Source organism: Mus musculus, chromosome 14 (genome assembly GCF_000001635.26).
Source record: "Mus musculus strain C57BL/6J chromosome 14, GRCm38.p6 C57BL/6J".
Classification (NCBI taxonomy): domain Eukaryota; kingdom Metazoa; phylum Chordata; class Mammalia; order Rodentia; family Muridae; genus Mus; species Mus musculus.
This window is the reverse complement of record NC_000080.6, coordinates 53,705,598-53,731,709: the sequence shown is the minus strand read 5'-3', so window position 1 is coordinate 53,731,709 and position 26,112 is coordinate 53,705,598. Positions and strand designations below refer to the sequence as shown.

Here is a 26,112-nt window from a genome sequence, read left to right as displayed (position 1 = left end):
TTGGCTTGGTCTTGCATAGGTTTGTGTTTTGCATGTAACCTCAGCTTCTGTGAATTCATGAGTGTGACAGTCACGTCATGCCCAGAAGACAGCATTTCACAGCACTCCCTCCACACTTTGTCACGGACATTCTTTCTGCATCCTCTTCCCCAGTGTCCCTTGGGCCTTGGTGGGCTGGGTAAAGGTGTCCATTAGGGGTGAGCACTCAGTATTTCATTCTCAGGACTTTGACCAGTGTTATGTCTTCTCTGACTGTTGCCCACTGCAAAAACAGGACCGTGGATACAAACACACATATTTAGATTGCAATCTGACAGCAAAATGTAGTAAAATAACAATGGTGGGTTGTACTAGAGCGCCTATGGTAAGATGTGCCCCCACCTCAACCCTGTGCTTTGTTTTTTTATACATTCACTTATTTTTATTTTTAGGTGTGTGGGTGTTTTCCCTTCATGTATGTCTCTGCCCCACATGTATTCAGTGTCCATGGAGCCCAGAGGAGGGTGATGGATTCTCTGAAACTGGAGGTACGGATGGTATTAGCTGCCATGTAGGTGTTGGGAAATGGGCTGTCTCTCTAGTCCCACAACAGGCTCTGGTAAGGGTTACAGTACCAAACATGACATTCTCACCTCGGTATGTTAGGGGTGGGTGTACTAGGGAAATACAATGCTTATAAACATGTTTGTATCTAAGAAGAGCACTGTACATAGGGGCCAGTCCAGAGAAATTTCAAGGATAGGAACAGGACCTGGTGGAGGGAAAAAGAACCTTAAGTGCCCCTCCCATCTATTTAACAGCTTAGAAACAGCTGAGGATGTCTTCCTGCTGCATCAATAAGCCAGACATTTGTGCCTGCCCTGGCCCACTGTTGTCAGGACTGATTGTGCTTGAGATATCAATGTCCACAGCACTTTCATGTGGATGACAGCCTTTGTCGTTCATTCCTTTTGCTCTGTAGCTTTTAGGAGTTCAGGACACATGGCTTGAAATGTTCACATTGCCCTTGTGAGCTTTTCCCAGTTCAGGTTAGAATGTCTGCTGATATCATCCTTGTTCAGCTCATGTTTGAGCAGTCATATGGGTGAGATTTTATGTGTTTATCTTTCTGATGCTAACTGATGCTGGGAGAAGGCACAGCTCCCAGCAATCTTCCTAATCTTCTGGCTCTTTCTGCCCCTCTTCTATACTGTTAGCTGAGCCTTAGCTCTATGTCTCTGTCTCTCTATCTGTCTCTCTCTGTCTCTCTATCTGTCTCTCTCTGTCTCTGTCTCTCTTTCTCTCTTTCTCTCTTTCTCTCTCTCTCTCTCTCTCTCTCTCTCTCTCTCTCTCTCTCTCTCTCTCTCTCTCTCTCTCTCTCTCTCTCTCTCTCTCTCTCTCTCTCTGTGTGTGTGTGTGTTCCAAGTTGGATATTTGTGTTTCAGGAGGAAACATAGGTTGAGAAGCGAAGATTAACACCAAAGTCCTGACCTGTGAGGCCCAAAGCTGACTGAGGGAAAAACTGCCAACTCTAGAAAGAGACATTGAACTAGATAGATGTTCTTTGGGGCTTCCTGATATCTCCTGACTGCAAAGGGCCACGCCCACCCAGCTGTAGGTTTGTGTTCGGGCTGCAGGTGTGTGGGGAGCACTGTGGTTCCATAGCACAGAGATAAGTGCCTGAGTCTGTGATCTGGGAGGAGGAAATGTGCAAAGAGCTGCGACTTTCATTACTGGCTGCGGAGGATGTCAGTCTTCCACCTCTCTGCTCTGCCCAAGAAGGACTGTACAACAGGCTGACGAGTCTTCCCCCAGGACGTTGGTAAAACCACTGCATACTGTTCAAAGTTGTGGAATAGGTGCACTGCAGCTCTGCGTTCTCCCCCTCCTGCAGAACCAAGGACGCGGGGGGCTCTGCTGCACTTGCTGTCCTTTCACCCCTGATTAGAAACAGAGAAAGAGACACAGATGGCTGTCACTGCAGTGTCCACAGAGCCCTGAGCACACCCATGTCCTCTGAGAAGGTGGGAGCTCTGCAGGACTCCTGAGCTGCTCTCCCCACCCCTACATGTGCTGAGCCAGATCCTCTCAGGTGCCCTGAATGCTGATACACAGACTCACAGCAAACCTGGGTGCACAGGAGCCCCAGCAGAGAGCACAGCAGCCTCTTCATGGTGCTTGTGTGGCTGCTGGAGACAGAAGCAAGTAACCAGCCCCTGGGCTGTGGTGTCAGGGTGGCTGTTGAAGTGTCCCCTCCTTCTTCTGCAACCAGTCAGCTCCAGCAAGGAACCCTGCCTGGCCACACCCTGCTGAGTTCCCTCCCAGCCTTCAGAGCCTGAAGCTCCTCCCATGCCAGACCTGGCTGAGAGTCTGGGTGGAGTGCAGTGGAGGAGAGAGGGACAGTTTGAGATGACTCTGGGATTACAGGCAGTGTGAGTGATCTCTGAGGAAAATTGTCTCAGCTCTATTACAAGAGACTAAAGAACACTAAAAAAAGAAACAAATATTTATTTTAGGAAGCAGATGCATGTTCTGACTGAAGAATCTTTACCAACCTATGAATTAAATAAAGCGAGAGGCATTTCAATCATGCAAACTAAAGCACATCTGTTTCTAATGATTTCCTATTCTTGGAATAAACGCAATATGTGTTGTGCCAAATACATTGATATGAAAATATTTCTTACAGTCTAAGAGACTGAAACTTTTGCTGAAGGCTGAGTATAATCCTAGAGTATACTCAGCCTGTTTATTTAACCTGCCTTTAAAAGAACAGTGTGACAACCAACCTTATTTGCCCTGGGTTCCTCTCTAATCAAGTTTACTACCTATGTTAAGGCATAGCTGTGATCTTAAACTATGCATACCTCAATGTCCCTGACCCAGAGTAAGGCATATATGTATGTATGCTATGGTAATAAATGCCCCAAATAGCAAACATACAATGAAATCAGTCTTATAAAATAATATCTGCCATAACTATTAAAGACAACACACACATACTGTTTAATAGTGTTGGATGACTTGGTACGATTTGGCATAGGTTGGAGTCAATGGCATATTCCTTTGTAAAATTCTTTTAAAATGTATGTAAAGTATTCCTTATTCTTTCGCCAAGAGACGCTTCCTGTGCTGTTCAATATAGAACAGAAGCCCTTTGTGGGAGATATAGCTATACAGGCACAGACACAGGGACAAATGAGACCAAGTATTTAGGAGACACAGGTATAGATTCACAGGACTGACAGATACAGACATGGAGTGATAGAAATCACAGGAAGACGAAGCAGAGGATTCGAATCCAGGCTTTTTCTTAAATTACAGCAAAGGGAGTGCTTTGCACTTTCTTTTCAACATTGAAACATTTTGGGCACACTGTGGCTATTATGAATGTGTTCAGACATACACAAAGTTTATTTTAATAGATACTTTAATTATAATAAGGGTTTGTGATACGTTTGCTTGTTAAATGCCCCTGTAAGAAGAAAGTGGAAAGGAGAAAAAGGAATGCAGAAGCGCTGCCTTTCAGAGTGACAGGAGACAGCAGCTGTGTGCTATTGGCACTTGGTGACTGCAGGAGATAGTGTACTGTGCTTCCAAAACAACAGAGATGTGTGTTTTAAAGCTTTTACTATAAGTATGATTGACAGGGAAGTGAGACTAGTCATGTAAGGCAAAACAAGAATGTGTTCAAAGTTAACTCACGGCCAGCCTTACTCCATCTCAGCCCATCACTGAGGAGGGTCCTGTGGGACAACTGGGGTAGAATCTTGAGTTGGGTAAGAATCTCACCCTTCAGGAATCAGATCCTTCCTTTGCAAATGAGAAACAAGTGAATGGTGGCCATCTGTCCCACTGGAATGGAGCACTTCCCAAGATTCCACTTTCTCTGACTGTTACCTTCAGGGACCATGACAATCCCGAGGCTGGGACCCTGGTCTCTTCTGCAAGTCTCAGGTTGTGTCCAGTTCTGCACTTGTGCCTCCGGGCAGAGAAGCATCCACCCTTCCTGCACTGAGTCTGAAAGCCCCCCATGCCTGAGACAAGCTGACTCCCTGTGTGAGCTTCAGGAGGCACTGCAGATGCCGGCGAGGGTGTCACACATGGAGGGAAGGACCCTGAGCGACAAGGGATGAGCAGCTGCCCCTCAGCTCCAGAGCAGCTGCTGCACATGCACAGATGCAGCCATCAGGCTGGGGCGTCCCTGGCCTCTGCATCCTCCTGTAGCCTCAGTGCTGTGTGGGTAGCTCAGCCACAGGAGGGTCTCTGTTCAGAGTGAAGGCACACCGTGTTCTTTCTGTGAAGATGGACTGAAGCAGAGTGACACTCACAGAGCTGTCCAAACTTCAGGATGCACAGCAAGGTCACCAAGGCAAACAGGAAGCAGAGACCCCAAAAAAAAAAAAAAGGGAGAGGCAGACAGAGGGATTTCCATACCTTCTCCATAGCAACATTGATCAAACTATTAGGAACGTGTCAGTCTTGGCAATATGCCTGTCTCTGATGTCTGAGATTTTTTTTTCACTATCTAATATTCGTTCAGTCAAAACAATGTTTTAAATTGTAGAGAAATTAGGTTTTGGTGTTTGTTGCCCCAGCCTGATGGCTGCATATAAGCCCTTTCCCAGTGAGAGAGCAGCGCTCCCTAGGGGCAGGACTGAGAAACAAAATTTTACAATTTCTGTGTGCTTCTTTCTCACTACTGTCCTAGGACTGAAGTTCAAAGCTTCATGATCACAAACAGAGCGAGATCTGTGCTTTCTACAGCATGAAATCTGTGACCTTTTCAAAAAGGAGAGTATAGAGTTATCAACTGAAAATGGACACAAGCTGTTTTAGTCTGAGACAATTACAACACCCACCTTTACACATTGCAAAGGAAAATGTCAGAAAAATCTCAGTATTCAGGAAATCACACGCTATTTTACTGCTGACGTCTAAATGACATAATCTAGGGGCCCCGAGAGTAAACAATCTGATTAGTACTGCTAGGGATAAAGACTGCATTTTCTTTTTCTTTCCACAGGAAAAGTGACAAATGTGTCGTCACAAGAAGAGCTAGTAAGGAATTACTGAGCCAAAATCAATTACCAACGCGTCTCAGGAAAACACCCTGTGTTAGACAGCCTGCTGCAGATGACTTGGTTTTGATAAACTCAAAGTCCAACTCATCATGTGTCGGAATGACTAGAGGCTTGGTTACTTGGGCAAAATCCTGCTTCCTTTCTTATGAAACGTAACCTGATTCCAGGGTGAAATCTGCCACATTCTAGATCTTTCCAACAGCAGGACACTATGCAGTGCTTGCACACCAGGAGGCAGACAGTGAAAGCATCACCTTCCAGTTCCAAGAAGTCACTCTGTTCCCCTCACCAGTCCCTCTCCCATCCAGTTCCCTCCTCCCGTCTAGCTCAGGTAACTATTTTATTTCCACTTTTGAGGGAGCTTCAGGCATCTTCCCTTGTGCCCTCCTTATTTAGCTTCTGTGGGTCTGTGGACTGTAGCATGGGTATCCTGTACCTTATGGCTAATGTCCACTTCTCAGCGAGTACATACCATGCATGGCCTTTTGGGTCTGGATGATATTTACCTCATTCAGGATGATATTTTCTAATGCCATCCATTTGCCTGCAAATTTCATGATGTGCTTATTTTTAATAGCTGAGTAGCATTCCATTGTGTAAATGAACCATGTTTTCTTTATCCATTCTTTGGTTGAGAGACATCTGGGTTGTTTCCAGTTTCTGGCTTTTACAAATAAAGCTGCTATGAACATAGTGGAGTAAGTACCTTTCCTTGCTCAGTGGGAGAGGTTGTGCCTAGCCCTGCAGTGCCTTGATGTGCCAGGATGGGTTGTAGGGTTGGGGTGTAAAGTGAATAAATAAATATATTAATGGAGAAAAAAGAAGTCATCCTAAGCCTTAGCAGGCACCATTCACTGGAGCAATTTTGTGCAAAAGGAAGAACACACAGGACAGAATCCTCTTCACACAGACCAGAGTGAGGTAGCATCGCAGAATGAGAACAGAAAAAAAGATATTGGAGGCAGGAGTAGAAAGGAGTAGAGATACATACGCCAACTGGAAACTGCTTGGAAATAAGTCACGACTTTGAGTTAAGTAACCAGACAGGAAATCAGTCAGAATGTAAAACCGTAGCTTAAGGCTTTGAAATCTTGATGACAACTGCTAAGCGCACAGTGAAGAGACTGTGGGTCATAGAAATCAGTCTATTCATTCACGTTAGCCGTATCTGAAACGTGTTTATGGCCACCTGACAAATAAACATTATAACTGAGAGAAAGGTGAAAAGGGAAATCCTTCAAAATATTTTACCTTTGGAGAACAATATGTAACTTTAGTCCGTTTGAATATCCCTCTGGGCTCTTCTCAGTCCTTGGACCTGTCTGTGTAAAGGGGTCTGATTAATCTTTCTCCAAGCATAAGGAAGTATTCTAGATTGTTTATTATTATTGTTTTTCAAAAAGAAAAATCTTTTTTTTATAAAATTGGTATAGTCATTTATTTCTTGGATGACATTATTTTTATTAAATCTTTTATTTGAAATTCCCACATTCATATAAATGTGATTGGATCTAATCCACCCCATACTCACACTTTATATCTCTACCCTATTCACCACTACTTTTCCTCCTAATTTCATGCACTCTCTCTCTCCACTTAGTTCATTTAGTGCTGCCAAGTATGTGAATGGCTGTGAGACCACTTAGTGGGCCGTAGTAGCCCTTCAGGGTCCCCAGCCTGAAGGAAAGTGACTTGAGTTTCCCAGTAGCCCTCAATTGCCAATAACTTCTCAATGTCTTCTTCTAGGGGAAGACATCATGAGCCTGTCCCCATTCACACTGGTATGTTGTCAAGCTTAGTCTTATGCCAGTCTTGAGCAGGAAATTTCAGCCACTGAGAGTTCATGTGTGCTATTGTACTGTCATATCCAGCAAATACTGTCCCTACAAACAGCCAGTCTTCCCGACTCTTACAGTCTTTCTTTCCCCTCTTGTGCTATGATACCTGTACTTTTGGGTGAATATCACAATACAACTACTCATTTACATGTGAACACTTCATAGTCTCTTATGTTATGCACACCAAAGGAGAGCTTGTTTCTGTATTAATAGCCAACTACTGAAAGAAGAAATTTCTCCAATAACAATTGAGAGATGCACTGATCAGTGGGTATAAGATGAGAAGTTAAGGCACAGTTTATTGTTAATTCTATTTAGAAGAATACTAAAGAAGAGTACTAGGCTATCTCTTAGGGCTTATGACTTACCAAGGCATGGGGTTTTGTCCCAGTTAGTGGTACTAGGCAGAGATTCTGTGTTGAGTATGGCTTTAAGTACAATCAGAAACCATTTGATTATTCCCATAACATTTGTGCCACAATTTCACCAGTGAGCAAATTTATGGTTTCTGGATAACTAGAGCTGAAGAATTAACTGTACTTAGCAAAAGACCTGAGCCAGTGAGATGAAAACTGCTTTACTGACAATTGATGCTGGTTAGCCGGAGCTATGATTAAAAAGAAACAAGCATCACTGGGGTAAAAATTTCCTAGGGAGGATTTCCTCAGTATCAGCACATAGAAGTTCTGTTCCAGAAAAGGCCAAGGCTGCACCTCAAGCTGGCAGCCAAACTTAGTAACATGAAAGAGTCTCCCATGTGATGTTGATTTTGGTGGCATGGAAGCTGCTGGATTGAAGACATCATGGAGAGACACAGGCTTAGAACCATGCCCATGGTTTGAGTCTTTGAAGAGGAAAGGAGAGGCCATTGCTGAAGGTGTACCCTGAGTTCCAGTGGAGACCCCAGCATACTGGAGATGCCAGACCTGTGGGATGATTACCAAGAACTGAGGCAGGTAGGTAGTGAAGCAGGCCTGAGCCTAAGAGATAAGCTACCTGGACTGTGGAGCTCTGAGGCTATCTAAGCCCTTGGGAGTCCAAAGATTATGACTGAGTCTTAGATACTGGGCACTGAGCCACAAAATTTTATTGATACTACTGGGCTTTAATTTTGCTTCAGTGTCCTTAGTTTTATGCCTGGGTTCTTCCCTCTTGAAATAAGAAAGAAATGTAACTTACTTTGAATTTTATACAAACTCAGTTAAGAGATCTTGGATACTGAGATAGTTGGAATGTGCTTGGCTCAGGGAGTGGCACTATTAGAATTTGTGGCCTTGTTGGAGTAGGTGTGACACTTTTGGCCTGGGCTTTTAAAACTTCATTCTAGCTGCCTGGAAGCCAGTCTTCTCCTAGTGGCCTTCAGGTGAAGATGCAGAGCTCTCATCTCCTCCTGCACTATGCCAGCCTGGATGCTGCTATGTTCTCACCTGGATGATAATGCACTGAACCTCTAAATTGTAAGTCAGCCCCGATGAAATGTTTTCCTTATAAGAGTTGCCTTGGTCATAGTGTCTGTTCATAGTATACCCTACTAAGACAGATACATTAACGAGATTTTGTAATTAGTATTTCAGTTTTTAGAGATTGTGGGGACTAATTTTTTAAAATAAAACATAATTGTATCATTTTTTCTCAACTTTTCTTCCTGCACCTTCTCCCAGGAATCCCCTCATTCTTGCTCCCTTTTAAATTTTGCAGCCTCCCTTGCTCTAGTTGATATTTGTATATATGCCTAAATACATAAATACCACTTGCTCAGTCTGTCTAGTGGCCCTTGCATGTATATGAATTCAGATTTCCCTTCTTGATATTGGATAACCAATAAGAGATTGAGCCCTCAGAAAGACTAATTATTCATCAACAGTTGTTAGTTGCCTATAGTTCCCTGTGTAGGGGTGCGGCCTGTGAGGTCACCCCGTTCCATGTTAACATATCTATTGTTATTGTATTTCTTCAGGATTTGTTCAGGCAACCATATTGCTATGGTATCATCGATGAAGAATCCCTAACATTTCTAGGACGCACACCCTCAAAACAGCCTTTCTGGCCTTGTGGTGCTTAAATCTTTCCACCCCATCTCCCACTGGTGTCCCCTGAGCCTTAGGTTCAGGCCTTGTGTTGTCAGTGTGTAATGGAGCTGAGCGCCGAGTTCAGTTGTTACCGAGGTTTAATTGATTGTGATTTTCCATAAGGGGCTTGATTTGTTGTAAAGAGAAGTTGTTTTGAAAACATCTTATGGGAAAGGAAGGAGAGACGTTTTTCAGAACTCTTTAACAGAGTTCCACAAGGGATCAAGTTATTTACTCTAAATGACCCTAAATCATTAGGAAAGCAATCATTCAGTTATCAAATATTATGCACATGCTGCTGCTTTGGGCATCTGCAGTGGATATTTGTTACATAAGGTTGTTTTCCACCTCTTTGCTGTTTCAGCAAAAGATTATCATAAAGCACATAAAATATACATATATCATTCTTTGGTCCAGTGCTGTGGAAGAGTACATAATTTAAGATTATTTGTATGCATTGACTTGTGTTGTAAAATTTTATCTCATGGGAAATCCAAGGTAAGGAAGGTTACACTGTTTTTTTCTAAGGCAGATAAAACAAACAGGCTGAGAATGCAGCAGGATAGCACTCTGAAGTGACCTGGATGTCTTATTAGCTCCACTGTGAGGTCCAGAGAAAAGTCCCCTGGAATGTAAGAAATGTTTTCATAATAATGAATCACCACATTGCTTGTTTACTGACACTTCTCAGGGGTATTTTTTTTATAGGAAACAATTGAGCTAAAAACAGAAATATGCCAAGCAAGAAGATCTCATTGCACGGCCACCCTGAATGCCTCTTGGGAGAGCAAAGCAAGACCTCCAGTACGTATTGCAGGAGGCATGAGAATTGAGCTCTTGGAGCATTCTTCCATCCTGCAGAAATGGAGAGGAAACAGCCTCTTCCAGAGATGCTCCTGTCCAGGTATCTGCACACCTGGGACCCTGGGAGCGCACCTGTACCCCTGGGAACTGTCCTCAGAGCTCTGGCAGTGTATGCTTCTAGAGCACAGAATATGTAGCCAAGTCTGTCCCCTGTACAAATTGCTCCTCACATTGAGGGAGCTGTGATTCGTAGGGAGAATAGGGAGGAAACCTCTGCTGCCTGACGCCTCAACTAATGGATTCCTGAGGGGCAGCTTCAGAAGCTTGTACTGCAGCTATGGGGAAAAGAAAATAAGATGCTGGACTGGAGCACACAGCTCCAGTCTGGAGCTGCCCATCAGGGAGGGCAAGCGGCCTTCTGTCTGGGCCACAAAGACACCAGGGTTCCTCCTAGAAAAATTAACAGCTTTTTGCTCTTGTGATATAAGAGGGCTGTCATCCTGAAACCAGGGAACAGAACATCTTGGACACTTGAGTAAGCATAGTGTTTGTATTTCAACAAGCCAAGTGCCCTCGGTGTACCTTTGTTTTCTTTCTTTCTTTCTTTCTTTCTTTCTTTCTTTCTTTCTTTCTTTCTTTCTTTCTTTCTTTCTTTCTTTCTTTCTTTCTTTCTTTCTTTCTTTCTCTCTCTCTCTCTCTCTCTCTCTCTCTCTCTCTCTCTCTCTCTCTCTCTCTCTTTCTTTCTTTCTTTCATGGGTCAAACACCTTCTTTTTAAGGCATTTTTATTAGATATTTTCTTCATTTACATTTCAAATGTTATCCCCAAAGCCCTCCCCCCGCCCTGCTCCCCAACCCACCCACTCTTGCTTCCTAGCCCTAGCATTCCCCTGTACTGGGGCATATGATTTTCACAAGACCAAGGGCCTCTCTTCTCATTGATGGTCAACTAGGCCATCCTCTGCTACATATCCAGCTAGAGACACAGCTCTGCAGGGTACTGGTTAGTTCATATTGTTGTTCCTCCTATAAAGTTGCAGACCCCTTTAGCTCCTTGGGTACTTTCTTTAGTTCCTTCATTAGGGGCCCTGTGCTCCATTCAATAGATGACTGTGAGTATCCACTTCTGTGTTTGCCAGGCATTGGCATAGCCTCACAAGAGAGAGCTATGTCAGGGGCCTGTCAGCAAAATCTTCCTGGCATATGCAATAATGTCTGGGTTTTATGATTGTATATGGGATGGATCCCCAGGTGGGGCAGTCTCTGGATGGTCTTTCCTTGTGTCTCAGCTCCAAACTTTGTCTCTGTAACTCCTTCCATGGGTATTTTGTTCCCCATTCTAAGGAGGAGCGAAGTATCCACACGTTGGTCTTCCTTCTTCTTGAGTTTCATGTGGTTTGCAAATTGTATCTTGGATATTCTAAGCTTCTGGGCTAATATCCACTTATCCGTGAGTGTATATCATGTGTGTTCTTTTGTGATTGGGTTACCTCACTCAGGATGATATCCTCCAGATTTATCCATTTGCTTAAGAATTTCATAAATTCATTGTTTTTAATTGCTGAGTAGTACTCCATTATGTAAATGCACCACATTTTCTGTTGAGGGACATCTGGGTTCATTCCAGCTTCTGGATATTATAAATAAGGCTGCTATGAACATAGTGGAGCATGTGTCCTTATTACTAGTTGAAACATCTTCTGGGTGTATGCCCAGGAGAGGAATTGCTGGATCTTCCGATGGTACTATGACTATGTTTGCTTACACCAATGCTGAGAGAGTTCTTCCACTAATAACTTGGTTCTTTATGGGATTTTTAAAAAAGAAAATCTGTCTCTTGTATTAAGCAAATACTTTCCTGCAAAATCATGCCACTGGCTGTTGAAGGCCAGGGGTAGAAGCTAGGGAGAGCTGTTTAGAAGCAATGAGTGAACTTGTATAAATCAAAGACACAAAGGAACACTTCTCACTGGTAGTTCATCACTGAATAGCAGCTTGCTCTTCTATTTGAATGTTGTAATTTTGTCTTAAGTTGTAGACAGCAGAGAAGGAAACAGGTGTCTGTGGTCTGAGTGGGGCTGCAAGAAGAACGCACCCCAACAGCAGGTATTTGTCCTTTGTCATCTCTTTGAAGTGTAGGGAAATAGAACACTTTAGGTCCCCCAATCCCTGAATATAATATCTATCCTACCTCTATTTATAATAATTTTGTCATCTTTGTGATTATAAGAATGCTATCAAGGTTCTCCTCTTAAGTAATGTCCCTTGGAGCCAGAGACTGTGTCCCATCCTTTAGTGCCTTTCCGTCTCTCTCATCTTGCCTAGATTAGTCCATTCAACCGGGGCCTAGCAAACACAGAAGTGGATGATCACAGTCAGCTATTGGATGGGTCACACAGCCCCCAATGGAGGAGCTAGAGAAATTACCCAAGGAGCTAAAGGGAACTGAAACCCTATAGGTGGAACAACAATATGAACTAACAAGTACCCTAGAGCTCTTGTCTCTAGCTGCATATGTATCAAAAGATGGCCTAGTCGGCCATCACTGCAAAGAGAGGCCCATTGGACTTGCAAACTTTATATGTCCCAGTACAGGGGAACCCCAGGGCCAAAAAGGGGGAGTGGGTAGGTAGGGGAATGGGGGGGTGGGTGTGGGGGACTTTTGGGATAGCATTGAAAATATAAACGAGGAAAATACCCAATTAAAAAAAAAACTAGTAGTTTCCACCTCCCGACCTCCTGAGGAGAGTGCCAGTCACCTCTTTAGAGGGAGTCCTTGCACCTCTTTTCTCTCACCACACTTATATAACATCTATTCCTCTTCTTCAAACATCAGAGCAGAGCCCTATGCTTCCCACTACCCAGTCAGTACTTGATAGTCTTGATACCAGGAACTTAATATCATCTGTATCAAAATATATAGGCCCTTAGCTCAAAAATATTCCAGAATGTCTGAAAATGAGTAAATATATAATTATAAATATCAGAGAGTATGACTAGTGGCCAAAGCCATCAGTTGTGAGGTGTGGCTTGTGGAAATACATTTCAGAACATAGTGTGACCAGTTTTCTGCCAAGCACCCAAGAAAGACTTGTATCAGTGCCTCTCAAAATTAAGAAAAATAAAGATCCTCCTGTAAGGGGCCACTTTTCTAGGTCCCTAAAATTAACAGAGCAGGAAAAATAGCTCTAAATTGTTTATTTCACAGATTTTACACAATTACCAAATCAAACAAAACCAGAAAAATTCTACAAAATTCAATTTGCAATGTTAGTGGAAAGGATAATGGGACTAATAAGTTTGCTCACGCTATAACAGGACAGATAATGGTGTAATTGGCTAAGGTTTCTTTTTTTTTTTTTGGATTTCTATTTTCTGTGTAAATAGGTTCTTTTCATTCTGTAAATTACTTCAGGAATTTGTTAATAAAAATTCACTGGATAATGTTATTGTTTAAAGAAACTACAAGGAGCCATCTCTTGAAAGTATGGATTGGGTATTTATTGGTATTTGTGTCTATTTGATTTCATTCTTTTATGCAACCAATGGACATGGACATTACATCTCTTTCCTTTTTTTCTTTTTCTTTTTCTTTTCAAGACACGGTTTCTCTGTGTATCCCTGGCTGTCCTGGAACTCAGTCTGTAGACTAGGCTGTCCTAGAACCCAAGAGATCCATCTTCCTCTGCCTCTGCCTCCTGAGTGCTGGGATGAAAGACATGTGCCTCCACTGCCCAGTTTATATCCCCTTTCCATAGGAAGACAGTAGTGACATTGTTAATGCAGATTCCTAAGAGTACAATGTTCTGTATGCCATAATTTAAGTCCTATTCATGCTGTTCTGAAAACGTTACCCACAGAAACATCTATGATGCATGGATTTGCAGTATATTTTTACCCCACTTGTCTTTAGTTTGCTGAAAATCATAAAATAAAAGCAAGAAAAATGTTCTATTGTAAGTTAGTCGTCTAGGCATCTTGAAATATTTATTCAAGGCTGCTGAGTTTACAATGGGTAGGGACCAGCAGGGAGGGGACTGGATCCTGGGGGTTTCACCTGCTTTGTCCTAGGTGGCAGCAGGCCTCCAGGGACACAGGCAGAGCTGTGGCCCAAGGAATGGAGTACAGAAAGGAGAAGCCAGAATGTGCTCTCACCACTGCTGGGTTTGCTGGGAGGGGCTGCAGCCAGGGAGCTAGGATAGGAATGTCACATCCTGGTCCAAAATGGCTCATATGTGTGTAGCTTGTGCCTTTTCTTTCTTTCAAATTTTTTAATTTGCCTGATTGTTTTCTAAAGATATATAGAGAAAGTAGGTATAGTATTTGTTGTATGGGGAGGTGGGGGAGAATATGGAAGGAATTGGAGGAGTGCAAACCATGATCAGGATATAGTGTATACATTTTTTCAATTAAAATAAAATAAAAAATATTTCAGCCGTACCAATATGTGTACTATGCATTCTCAGGATAATAAAGTAATATCCCCATAAGTCAAACCCTCTCTTGAGTGGCTCTCAACTCCCATTACATGTGGAGGACAAAGAGAATAAGCAGGATTTCTCCCCCTTATGTTCTGAACTCCAGCTCAGACCTGCGGAGGCCCACTATGTTTGGGTGCAGGCTGCAGGTGCCTGGGGAGCACTGTGTGCTCACTGCACAGAGGTAGACAGCGGAGTCACTGGGCTGGGAGTCTTTGATGTGCAGGGAAACATGCAGGCTGGCTCTATTGAGGTAAACTGTCAATCTGCCTTCTTTCTTGTTGCCATTAGAGAAGATGGATATTAGTGCTTTGGGGCCTTTCCCAGGATGCTGTTGGTACCACCAGATGGACTGAGAAGCACTGTCGCTGAAACTGCAGTTGAGGGAGACCATGGCTCCCTCTGGGACAATGAGGGATTCTGGGCTCTGCTGTACCTTCTCCTGGCTGCTCACCCCTGTGCAGAAAGACAAAGGTCAGACGGTCAAGACTGGATGCACTTGGATGTTAACATTCTAGAATTGCTTTTCCACGGGCCTCCCACCCGATTTTGTTGCAGCGTGAGAATATTAGCATTTTACCCTCTAGCCTAAAATAGGCAATACCCTTATATATTGTATTTTTATATTCCCATAGAAATGACCAAACTCACCACCTAGTTGAAGCCAGAGGAACACTAGTGAAACATGTAAGGAATGCATTACTCTTTTCACTGAAGATTCACACTTCAAGCCAGCAAAAGGAGTGGCATCTGGGCAGTTTCAGCTCTTCTCCTTGAAGATGCATAAAAAGAAAAAGAAAAAAAAAACCCAACTGTTCATCCAATTAGAAAGAAGGTCCTAGTTTCACTGCTACATCAAAAACCTTCCACCTCTCTCTAAACCACACACACACACACACACACACACACACACACACACACACGCACACGCACACGCACACGCACACGCACACACACACACACACACACAGTGTTAGGACCATATGAGAAAGTGCCTCTGGGTCTTTGAGAAGATACTGCCATCCTGTGGATTCACCTTAGTGTCAAAGAAATACTTCAAGCACAGATTCTTCATATGTGAACTATTAAACCAGGTGACGGGTTAGTCAGGTGAGAAAGTTAAGATGTTTGCTCAAGTTTATGTACGTGTGTACTTATGCATACATTTTCACCAAATGTCAACTTATTTTTTTCAGCTAAAAAGTATTTCTCTAATCACATTTTTGTAATATTTCTAAAGCTCTTACAATTAAATCATAGTTTATGTTTTTATCTATGCTCTGTGTCAGCTTATACACCCCTACATTATCCCATTATCAGTTTTTAAATGACATGTAACTAGATAGGTCATGGGACTTAGAACCTAGTATATTATTAAGTGGACTTAGCCTTTAAAAAGACTCATAATGCCATGCTGTTATATCCACAAGTCAGGATGTCACACAACCCTCACTAGGGAAGCGTCTTTTCATAGTAGGTGGCAATTAACATAGAGACCCACAACCAGTCAGTGTGCAGAGAGTGCTCAGTCCTAAATAGGGCATCTATATCCTACCACTTCCATAAAGACTCAAGGTTCTTTACAGAAAAGGGAATGGAAGAATTGAAAGACCCAGGGGTGGTGGATGAGTTCAAGGAGACTGTTTTCAAAACAAAACCAACGAGGCATATATATATATATATATATATATATATATATATATATATATATATATATATATATATATATGTTGTGACAGCAGTTATGACAGCATGCATATGACCTGTGCAAGCTCAATACTGACATAATTCTTGTATGGAAGATGGGAGGGAACAAAAATCCCATCCTTAGCTGAGAGAAACTAGCATAATAGCTGGTGGGAGGAGAGTTAGATTCTTTATTGTCTTAGTCAGGGTTTCTATTCCTGCACAAACATCATGACCAAGAATGGTCCCACCCACAAGGGGCCTTTCCCCCTTGATCACTAATTGAGAAAATGCCTTACAGCTGGATCTCATGGAGGCATTTCCTCAACTGAAGCTCCTTTCTCTGTGATAGCTCCAGCTGTGTCAAGTTGACACAAAACTAGCCAGTACAATTGAACCCTTAACAACTTGATACACCAACACATCACTAATAAGCCTTAGTTCTTATTCATAATAAGCCCTTAGTTCTTATTCATCCCCAAGATCTAAATAACTTTTAAAATCCCACAGTCTTTACATATTCTTAAAATTTCAATCTCTTTAAAAATATCCATCTCTTTTAAAATCCAAAGTCTTTTTACAATTAAAAGTCTCTTAACTGTGGGCTCCACTAAAATAGTTTCTTCCTTCAGGGCACAGTCACAATTAAAAGCAAAAATCAATCTCCAACCATCCAATGTCTGGGATCCAACTCATGATCTTCTGGGCTCCTCCAAGGGTTTGGGTCACTTCTCCAGCCATGCCCTTTGAAACACACACATCGTCCTCTAGGCTCCAGATGCCTGTACTCCACTGCTGCTGCTCTTGGTGGTCATCTCATGGTACTGGCATCTCCAAAACACTGCATGACCCCTCCAGTCCTGGGCCGTCAATTGCAACTGAGGCTGCACCTTCACCAATGGCCTTCCATTGCCTCTCACAGTGCCGAGCCTCATCTGCTCTGTGTGACCCCCTCATGCTGTCAAAATCAGTACCACCTGGGTGACCCTTACACATTACCAAGTCCCACTGCAGCAGGAGTACAACCTTGGCTATCTCTGGAACACAGCTCCTTTGTGCTTTCAGAAAACACTTCCCAGAAGATGTCACCTCAACGATGCTGGTCTCTTCTTAATCACCGCTAATTTCTTAGCTCCAGCTAACCAACATCAATAGTCCCAGTAATGCAAAGGTTTTATTTTAGTAGTTCTGGTATCTTGTTAACCACAGCCTATTCTTCAGTCCCAGCTAACCAGAACCACAGAATCTTCACAATCCAAAATAGCAATGGCCCTGAAAAGAGTCTTTAATTTTCCCTCTGAAATTTCACAAGCCAGGCCTCCATCTTCTGCACTGTTCTCAACATTATCTTCCAAGCTCCTACATAACATCGGACAGAGCTCTTAACACCTAATGGATCTTCTAGCCCAAAGTTCCAAAGTCCTTCCACAGTCTTCTCCAAAACATGGTCAGGTTGTCACAGGAATACCCCACTATGCTGTACCAATTTGTCTTTGTCAGGGTTTCTATTCCTGCACAAACATCATGACCAAGAAGCAAGTTGGGGAGAGAAGGGTTTATTTGGCTTAGACTTCCATACTGCTGTTCATCACCAAGGAAGTCAGGACTGGAACTCAAGCAGGTCAGGAAGCAGGAGCTGTTGCAGAGGACATGGAGGGATGTTTCTTACTGGCTTGCTTCCCCTGGCTTGCTCAGCCTGTTCTCTTATAGAACCAAGACTACCAGCCCAGAGATGGTCCTACCCACAAGGTGCCTTTCCCCCTTGATCACTAATTGAGAAAATGCCTTACAGTTGGATCTCATGGAGGCATTTCCTCAACTGAAGCTCCTTTCTCTGTGATAACTCCAGCTGTGTCAAGTTGACACAAAACTAGCCAGTACATTTATAAAGGTGCATTCCTGGTATACAGACCACACAGCAGGGCAGACTCCACATGCAACAGTAGTTGCCAATGCAAACCACACTTTATACAAGATAGAGATAGGGATAGGGATAGGGATAGGGATAGGGATAGGGATAGGGATAGGGATAGGGATAGGGATAGGGATAGGGATAGGGATAGGGATAGGGAGGGAGGGGGAGAGAGAGAGAGAGAATGAGAGAGAGGGAGAATAAAAGAAACTGTGTGTGAGAGAGAGGGGGAGTGAGGGAGGGGGAGGAAGAAGGAGAGGGAGAGAGAGAGGAGTTGGGCAAGTAGGGAGGTGGAGTGGATTTGGGGGGAGTTGAAGAAGGAGGATGAATACAGTTAAACTATGAATAAAATTGTATGAAATTCTCAAAGAATTAATAACTACTTTATTTAAATTTCAGATGTTCCTTTCTTAGGGTCCATGGATCCTACAATAGGAGGCTTCTACAGTAGTGCGTTTCCATGTAACTTTTTCAGTTTTTAGTGGTAATTTTCCTCCCAGTAACCACTCCTCTATCCTATCTCCCTCTTTCTCCATTTAATCATTAATCCATTCTGTTTTACCATTCTTTTTAAAACATTTTATATTGATGCTTTTTTCAACCTTTCCTTGAAACAACCCCTTTCCCCACCAGCCCACTATGGCCCCTTTGTAATTTCAGGTCCTTTATGGGAATTCCAAATGAAACACACATGTCTAAATTCAAAGCTAAAACACAGATATGAGAAAACATTTAATGCTATAAATTTCTCCCTTAGGACTCTTTCAATGTATCCCAGAGATCATGGGTTGGCATTCATAGTCTTTTTAGGATTTGATATACTGCTCAATTTTCTTCTGTCTTTTAAATTTTTCACTAGGAGTTGGCTGCTATTATGATGTTCTTCCTTTTGTTTGTGATTTGTGGCTTCTCTCCTGAAGATTCCAATAACCATTTTTGTTTTCTATATTTTGCTTTGTTCCCTGTAATTCTCGGGGGATTTCTTCTCTGCTGTTATCTATTTGGTGTTCTCTGTACCCTTTATGCCCAGATAGACATTTCTTTCCTTGATTTGGGGACTCTTTTCCTCTATGATTCCCTTAAGATATGTTCTAGATCTTTGAACTTGAGTTATTTTCCTTTTGTGCTCATAATTCACAGATTTTATCATTTCAAAGTATACCAAAGTTCCTGGATATTCAGTTCAAGGGTTTTTATATTCATCTGTTTCCTTGATAGCATGATGTGACTCTTATACTTTGTCTTTTAATGGCTTGATAAAATTTTGAGTTTTTGCTGACAATCAACTTTTGTATTAAAAGTATTAAAACAAACATTTTAAATGTTACCTATGAATAAATCTCTGAATTTTTTTCAGTTTATTGAGTTTTTCACCTCTAGCTTCAGTTCAGTTTTTAAAAATACGTCCGTGGTTGAAATAAGATCACCCCACTTCACCCTCCTTTTCCTCTATGAAGGTTCAGAAGGGGCAGAGCCACATGGAGCTTGTTCTAGACCTTGCAGACACCTACAGAGGATTGTTTCTCCCTCTCAGCCCTGTGGTTGGTTGTTTAGGGGTGGAGCCTAAACAAGGTGATAAACTTGTGTGGGGTCTGGCTCTCTCATAGTGAGTCCAACCCAATGGGCCGGGACCCTGGCAGAGATGACCCGTGGCATGGCCAGAAGACACAGCAGGAAGTTTGAATTACTGCTGAAAAGCAGTAGCATTCCCCAAAGTGGTCTGCTTGGCCTTTTCATGAAGATTAGAAAATACGTTAATCCATGGACCTTCATTACCACTTGTATTAATACCCATGAACAAATCTACAATTTCCTTCAGTAGTCTGAGCTTCTGCAAAATTAGGACATCCAGGCGATGAGTGAGCTTGGGAAGAACCTAATAGTCACAGCAGAGAAAGTAAAGGTAAGAGAGGCTTAAACAGTCCATTGGGTACCATATGTCTTAGTCAGGATTTCTATTCCTGCACAAACATCATGACCAAGAAGCAAGTTGGGGAGGAAAGGGTTTATTCAGCTTACACTTCCATACTGCTGTTCATCACCAAAGGAAGTCAGGACTGGAACTCAAGCAGGTCAGGAAGCAGGAGCTGTTACAGAGGCCATGGAGGGATGTCATTTACTGGCTTGCTTCCCCTGGCTTGCTCAGCCTGTTCTCTTATAGAACTAAGACTACCAGCTCAGAGATGGTTCCACCCACAAGGCACCTTTCCCCCTTGATCACTAATTGAGAAAATGCCTTACAGTTGGATCTCATGGAGGCATTTCCTCAACTGAAGCTCCTTTCTCTGTGATAACTCCAGCTGTGTCAAGTTGACACACAAAACCAGCCAGTACACCATAGTAACCTCTAACCATACACTTTTAAAAGCCTATCTCTTGAGCGAGGTTTCCCTGTCATTTGTAGGAAACATAACTTCATGTCACTTTCCTTGTCCTCTGGCTCCTGCAATCTTTCCATTCCCTCTTCCATGTTCTTCCCTTAAGGGAAGGAGTTATGTTGTAAATGTATCAGTTTGGGGCTGGGTACCTCACTTGTTCTCTGCATCTAAACAAGTCCTGAAGAAACACAACACTAATAGACTTGGTAACATGGAGAGGGGAAATCTCATTAGGCTCCACCCATAAACAAACAACTGCAGGGCCAAGAGTGACAAACAATTCTCCACAGAATTGAGCCTCCTAAATGGTTACCACAGCAAATAATTAGCCCTGGAATTATAGACCTACAAGTAATGCTAAATGTGCTGAGCAGATTGTATTTGTATATTTAGGCAGGTGTGTTTGTGTGTGTGTGTGTGTGTGTGTGTGTGTGTGTGTGTGTGTGATAATAACATACAAAAAGAGACCATAATTTTGAGGGAGCAAAGGCACACTCACAGCAGGGGTTGGGGAAGGGAAAGGAAGCTGGAGTGATGTAATTATAAAAAAGAAAATAAATGGCTTTGGTCAGCTGCCAGTGAGGTGCTCAGTCCTTCAGAGGACTCTAAGGCCTTGTTAGGGTGATGCCTGCACTACATCCTGTGACATCTCCCTCCAGACTTTCAGAAGTCAGTATGCAGAAGCCAAGGTCCTGGCACATCTTGTTCCCTGCAAATATAAAATACAGCTAGTTCTACCAGAGCTGTGGAAGAAAATGTGGAGGACAGACTTCATCTGCACAGACTTACTTACTCATAGAGCTTTACTGTGAGGCTCCTTTAGCTCTGCACGAGGTATTTTTGCATCAGATTTTGGTTTAGCCCCTGTCAAGACACAAGAGTATGGAAGAGTCTGCCTCTTGTTCTTTCTGCTGTGGCTGTTCATATGAATTTTGTGCCCATGAGAGAAGCCGAGAGATACATAGCACAAAGAGGAGGAACCAAAGCAATCCCAGATGCTCAGCAGCCAGCCCCCTGCTTCTCAGAGTTTGTGCTCAGCTCCCCTTGTGGTTTGTGCCACTGTGTCACTCAGAGCACAGTAGTACACAGCCGAGTCTGACTCTTGCACTGAAGCTTTCCGCAAGTGGAAGGAGGTGGTCCCTTTATCATATGTAGCTTCAAAACCTCTGCTGCTTCCTTTCTCTTTGTCCCTTGAGGCTCTAAAGAGGAGCTGTGGCCCTTCTCCGGGATACTGCACATACCAGAACAGGGTTGGGTACCCTGAGGCTGAGTAGTTGCAGTGTATCGTAAGAAAGTCCTCTTCTGAGAGGGCCACTTGACCTTCCGTCTGAGTCACTGAGTCTCCATGGGCCCTTGCTGGGGAAGAAAAACAAAACAAAACAAAACAAAACAAAAACTGATATTAATGTCATTAAAGACCAAGCTCTTAGATGAAGTTAGGGCTCAAAATTTTTCTGCCATAAAAACATGAGAAGTTTAAGGTCACTCTGCTTACTGAATATGAGGAGCATCACAGTCATGAAGCCTGGAGAAGAGTTCATCTTTAGACCCATCTCGACAGTGTTCATGATTCTTAGCATGTGGAAAACACAGAGAGAAGCAACTAGTCTAAACTTGAATTCATATAGGAAATGCTATAGCGTTGGGATGCTGCGCCCTCTAGTGACCAGAAAGTAAACCAAGTTAAGTGTAGCAACATTTGCTAAAAGACCCAAGCAATGAACTCTTGGTTAGAATTGAAAGATCTCTTATACTTCAAAGGTCATGTTTTCTCTGTTCTAAAAGAATAGCAATTTTATAGAATTTTTTATTAAAGTTTTTCAGGAGAGAAGTCACACCTTATAAAAAGTACTCAATATTCCTAAATTTCAGGAAAGGTGAAGAAACACAAGTTATTGAATTCCATGGAGTGTCCTGAATTTTTGGAAAAGGTTCCCTTCTCCCTTGAAACATATCCTGCGAACATAAACCAGCTTGCTCAGTGAGCTAAGTCTACATAACAGACTTGACTTTCTGCCTTCATCTGCATTCGGCTTCTCTCGGTGTTTACATTAAAGCTCTATGTATTTAAAATATAAATCTCTTTCCTTACTTCTACTAAAAAAATTCTGAGATTAAATGTAATAATGATAGAAATTCTTCTAGTTTCTTGTTACCATGTTCACAACTGTTTGCATATACTTGCTATACCAAGCTCCTGTCAGCAAGTACTTTTTGGCATCAGCAATCGTGTCTAGGTTTGATGTCTGTAGATGGAATTGCCTTTCCTTCAGTCTCTTCTTCATTTTTTTTTTGTTCCTGATTTTCCTTTAGATAGGAACAATTCTGGGTGTAGATTTTTGAGATGAGTGGGTGGCCCCATCCCTCAATTGGGGACCGTGCCTATCTACTGGAGGTGGTCTCTACAGGTTCTATCTCCCCTTTAGTGACTATTTTGGCTAAAGCCATCTTTGTTGGGTCCTAGGAACCTCTCACTTCACTGAAGTCTGGCAGTTTCTAGTCCTACTTCCCCATTTCCCACTGCTACATGTTTCTGTTCAATTTCCTGACCATCTGAATTTCTCTCCCATCTCTTCCTATACCTGATGCTGCCCCCACTTCTTCCCCACCCTCCTCTCTCCCTCCCAGATCCTTTTATCCCTCTACCTTCTGTGATTTTGTTTTGTGATTTTGTTCCCCTTTCTAAGTAGGATTGAAGCATTCACACTTTGATTTTCCTTCTTCTTAAACTTCATATGGTCTGTGAGTTGTATCGTGGGCATTCTGAGCTTTTGGGCTAATATCCACTTATCAGTGAGTACATACTATGTGTGTTCATTTGTGTCTGGGTTACCTCACTCAGGATGATATTTTCTAGTTCCATCAATTTGCCTGTGAATTTCATGAAGTCATTGTTTTTAATAGCTGTTGGATTTTTAAATAATTTCTAGAGTTTTCTGATAAGAGTTGGAGATCTCTGTAGTATTCTATCATTTGCAGATAGGGATAGTTTGACTTCTTCTTTTCCTGTTTGTATCCTTTAATTTCCTTCTCTTGGCTTACTGCTTCACCTAGTGCTTCAAGCACAACGTTGAAAAGGAATAGGGCCAGTGACCACCCCTGCTTCATTTCTGACTTTGGTGGGATTGGTTCAAGGTTTTCTTTATTTAGCACAGTAATTCCCAACCTTCCCACTCTTTAATACAGTTTCCCCTATTGTGGTGACCCACCAGTCTTCAAACCATCAAATTATTTCATTGGTACTCCATAACTGTAATGTTGATGCTGTTGTGGATCATTATGTAAATATCTGTGTTTTCCGATGATTTTAAGTGATCCCTGGGAAAAGGTTGTTTGATTCCAAAGAGGCAGCAACCCATAGGTTGAGATTTAGGATGCTGATTTAATATGATGTTGGCTGTGTGTTTCTCCTCTAGAGCTTTTGTGTTGGGGTATGTTTCTTCTAGCCCTACATTCTCTAGGACGTGTATGAAGAAGTCATGTTGGATTTTGTCAAAGGCCCTTTCTGAATCTATTGAGATGATCATGTGATTTTTGTTTCTAAGTCCATTTATGTGCTATATTACATTAATTGCCTTGTGGTTTTTTTTTTTAAACTATTCCTGAATTTCAAGGATAAAGCCATTGTGATCGTGGTATATAACCTTTTTAGATGTATTTCTGTATTCTCTTCACAAGTATTTTATTGTGTATTTTTGAGCCCATGTTCATCAGGGACATTGTCTTATAGTTTTATTTTTTGTTGCTGTATCTTTGCCTGGTTTGGACATAATTATAATGGCTTTGGAGGACTTTGGGAATACCCCTCTTTCTATTTTCTTTAATTGTTGAAACGAAACTGTCTGTAGATCTTCTTTGAATGTCTAGTAGAGTTCTGCTATCAATACATCTGTTCCAGGAATTATTTTAAGGTTGGAGGCTTTTCATTACTATTCGAATTCCTCATCTGTTGTGGGTCTGTTTAGGTTGTTGGTTTCTTCTGGTTTAAGTTTGTTCACTTGGCTGCATCTAGAAATTCGTGTATTTCTTTTATATTCTCCAGCTATACATTTTAAAAATATCCCCTTAAACTATTCTGAATTTCGTTGGTATCTGTTGTATTGATTTCCCGTTCACTTCTAATTCTTCTAATAATTTGAGTCATCTCTTTCTTTCTGTTATTTAGTTGGGCCAAAGATCTGCCAATCTTGTTACTCTACTCAGAGAACCATCTTTTAGATTCATTGATTTTTTTTTAATATGTTTGCTTTGTTTTTATTTCAGTGATTTCTGGTCTATTTCTATTTCTATCTTTCTATTTCTATTTCTATCTTTCTATTTCTATTTCTATATTTCTATTTCTATTATTTCTTGTTTTTGGATTTTGCTTGTCCTTGCCCAATTTTGGAGTTGTATTATTAAGCCGTTTATTTGTGCTTTAATTCTTTTAAAAGAATGTAGGTACTTAGAGCCATAAAATTCTCTCATAGGATTGCTGTCAATGTGTCCTAAAGGGTTTTGTTGTATTATGTTTTCATTTTTATTTAACTCCCGGAATTCTTTTATTTGTTTCTTGATTTCTTCTTTCACCTCTTCATCGTTTAGGAATGAGTTATTTAATCTCAGTGAGTCTGTGTATTGCTAGAGGGGTTTTTACTTTTGTCAGATTTTAGGATGGAAATGGCAGCTTGCTTCCATGTCCCATTTGACTAATTCTTTTGACTATCGTTTTACTCTAAGGTAGTGCCTATCTTTAAAACTAAGATGTGTCTCTTGCTGGCACAGATAGATGGATTTTGTCTCTTCATCCATTTAGTCATTTTAAGTGACTAACTGAGCCTAGTGATGTGTACAGTTATTACTGCAATGCGTGCGTTAGATGAGGTCTTCATGTTGCTGATGTTTGCAGCTGTCTGTGTTTTCAGCGGTGTTGTATGTTTCCATAATTATGGCTTTGTATTTCTGTCCAAAGCCTCTCTACTACCCTCATTTCTCTCTTTGGTCCCACATAATGCTTCTCACGTTTTCTTTAGGTTTGCTTTGTTGGATATATAATCTTTCTTCCTCCCTCAATCAATCATGGCATATAGTTTTGCTTCACATTGTTATCTTAGGATGGTTGTTATAGTCTTTTAAGATTCGGAATGCATTGCTCCAAGGTCTTCAGGCTTTCCAATTTTTGTTTTGAAATAAACTCTTATTATGATAGGCTTCCCTCATTTGAGACCTGTGTTTTTTCTCCTTTAGTACCAATACAATTTCTTCTCTAGGTATATGTAGTATTTTAACTATGATATGCCATTGGACATTATCATTTTTGGTCTTGTCTATTCAGTGTTCTGAGTGCTGCTACATAAATTTTTAGATGTTTTGTTTTCTATTTCTGTGAACACTGGTGTGAGGTTTTGGTTGGGATTGCACTGAATCTTTTAATTACTTTTAGTACAATGGTAATTTTTACAATATTAATCCTATTGATCAATGAGCATAAGAGGATGTTTCATTTTCTAGTGTCTTCCTCTACCTGCTTCTTCGGAGATTTATCATTTTTTTTGATTAACTTCCTTAGTTAGGTTTATTCCCATATATATTTTTGGAAACTATAGTGAATGGGAATGTGTGTATGATCTGAATCTCAGCATGTTTGTTGTTGGTATGTAGACAGGCTACTGATGTTTGTAAGTATATTTTGTATTCTACCATGTTGCTGAACTTATTGATAATTTCTAGAAATTTTCTGGTAGGGTCTTGGAGATGTCTTATGTATAATACTACATCATCTGATAACTTGATTTATTTTTTTCATGTTTGTTTCCCTTTGATATCCATGTCAAATAACTACAAACAATTAAGGGAGAGAGGAAGAAGTATTTATCCCTGAGGATAATCTCCCTAATTAGCTATCTA

The 26,112-nt window shown here is 41.7% G+C and overlaps 3 gene segments (V, D, J or C) and 1 further gene; all 4 read right to left on the bottom strand.

Annotated features, from left to right (window-relative positions):
* Positions 1-26,112, bottom strand: part of Tcra (T cell receptor alpha chain) — a 1,796,232-nt gene that overhangs the window by 492,489 nt on the left and 1,277,631 nt on the right.
* Trav13-3 (T cell receptor alpha variable 13-3) lies at positions 1,636-2,152 on the bottom strand. The segment is given in 2 exon segments: positions 1,636-1,919; positions 2,101-2,152. Coding segments are annotated over 2 exon segments (336 nt in total).
* Trav7-6 (T cell receptor alpha variable 7-6) lies at positions 14,419-14,950 on the bottom strand. The segment is given in 2 exon segments: positions 14,419-14,706; positions 14,898-14,950. Coding segments are annotated over 2 exon segments (341 nt in total).
* On the bottom strand, positions 21,291-21,767 carry Trav6-7-dv9 (T cell receptor alpha variable 6-7-DV9). The segment is given in 2 exon segments: positions 21,291-21,612; positions 21,722-21,767. Coding segments are annotated over 2 exon segments (368 nt in total).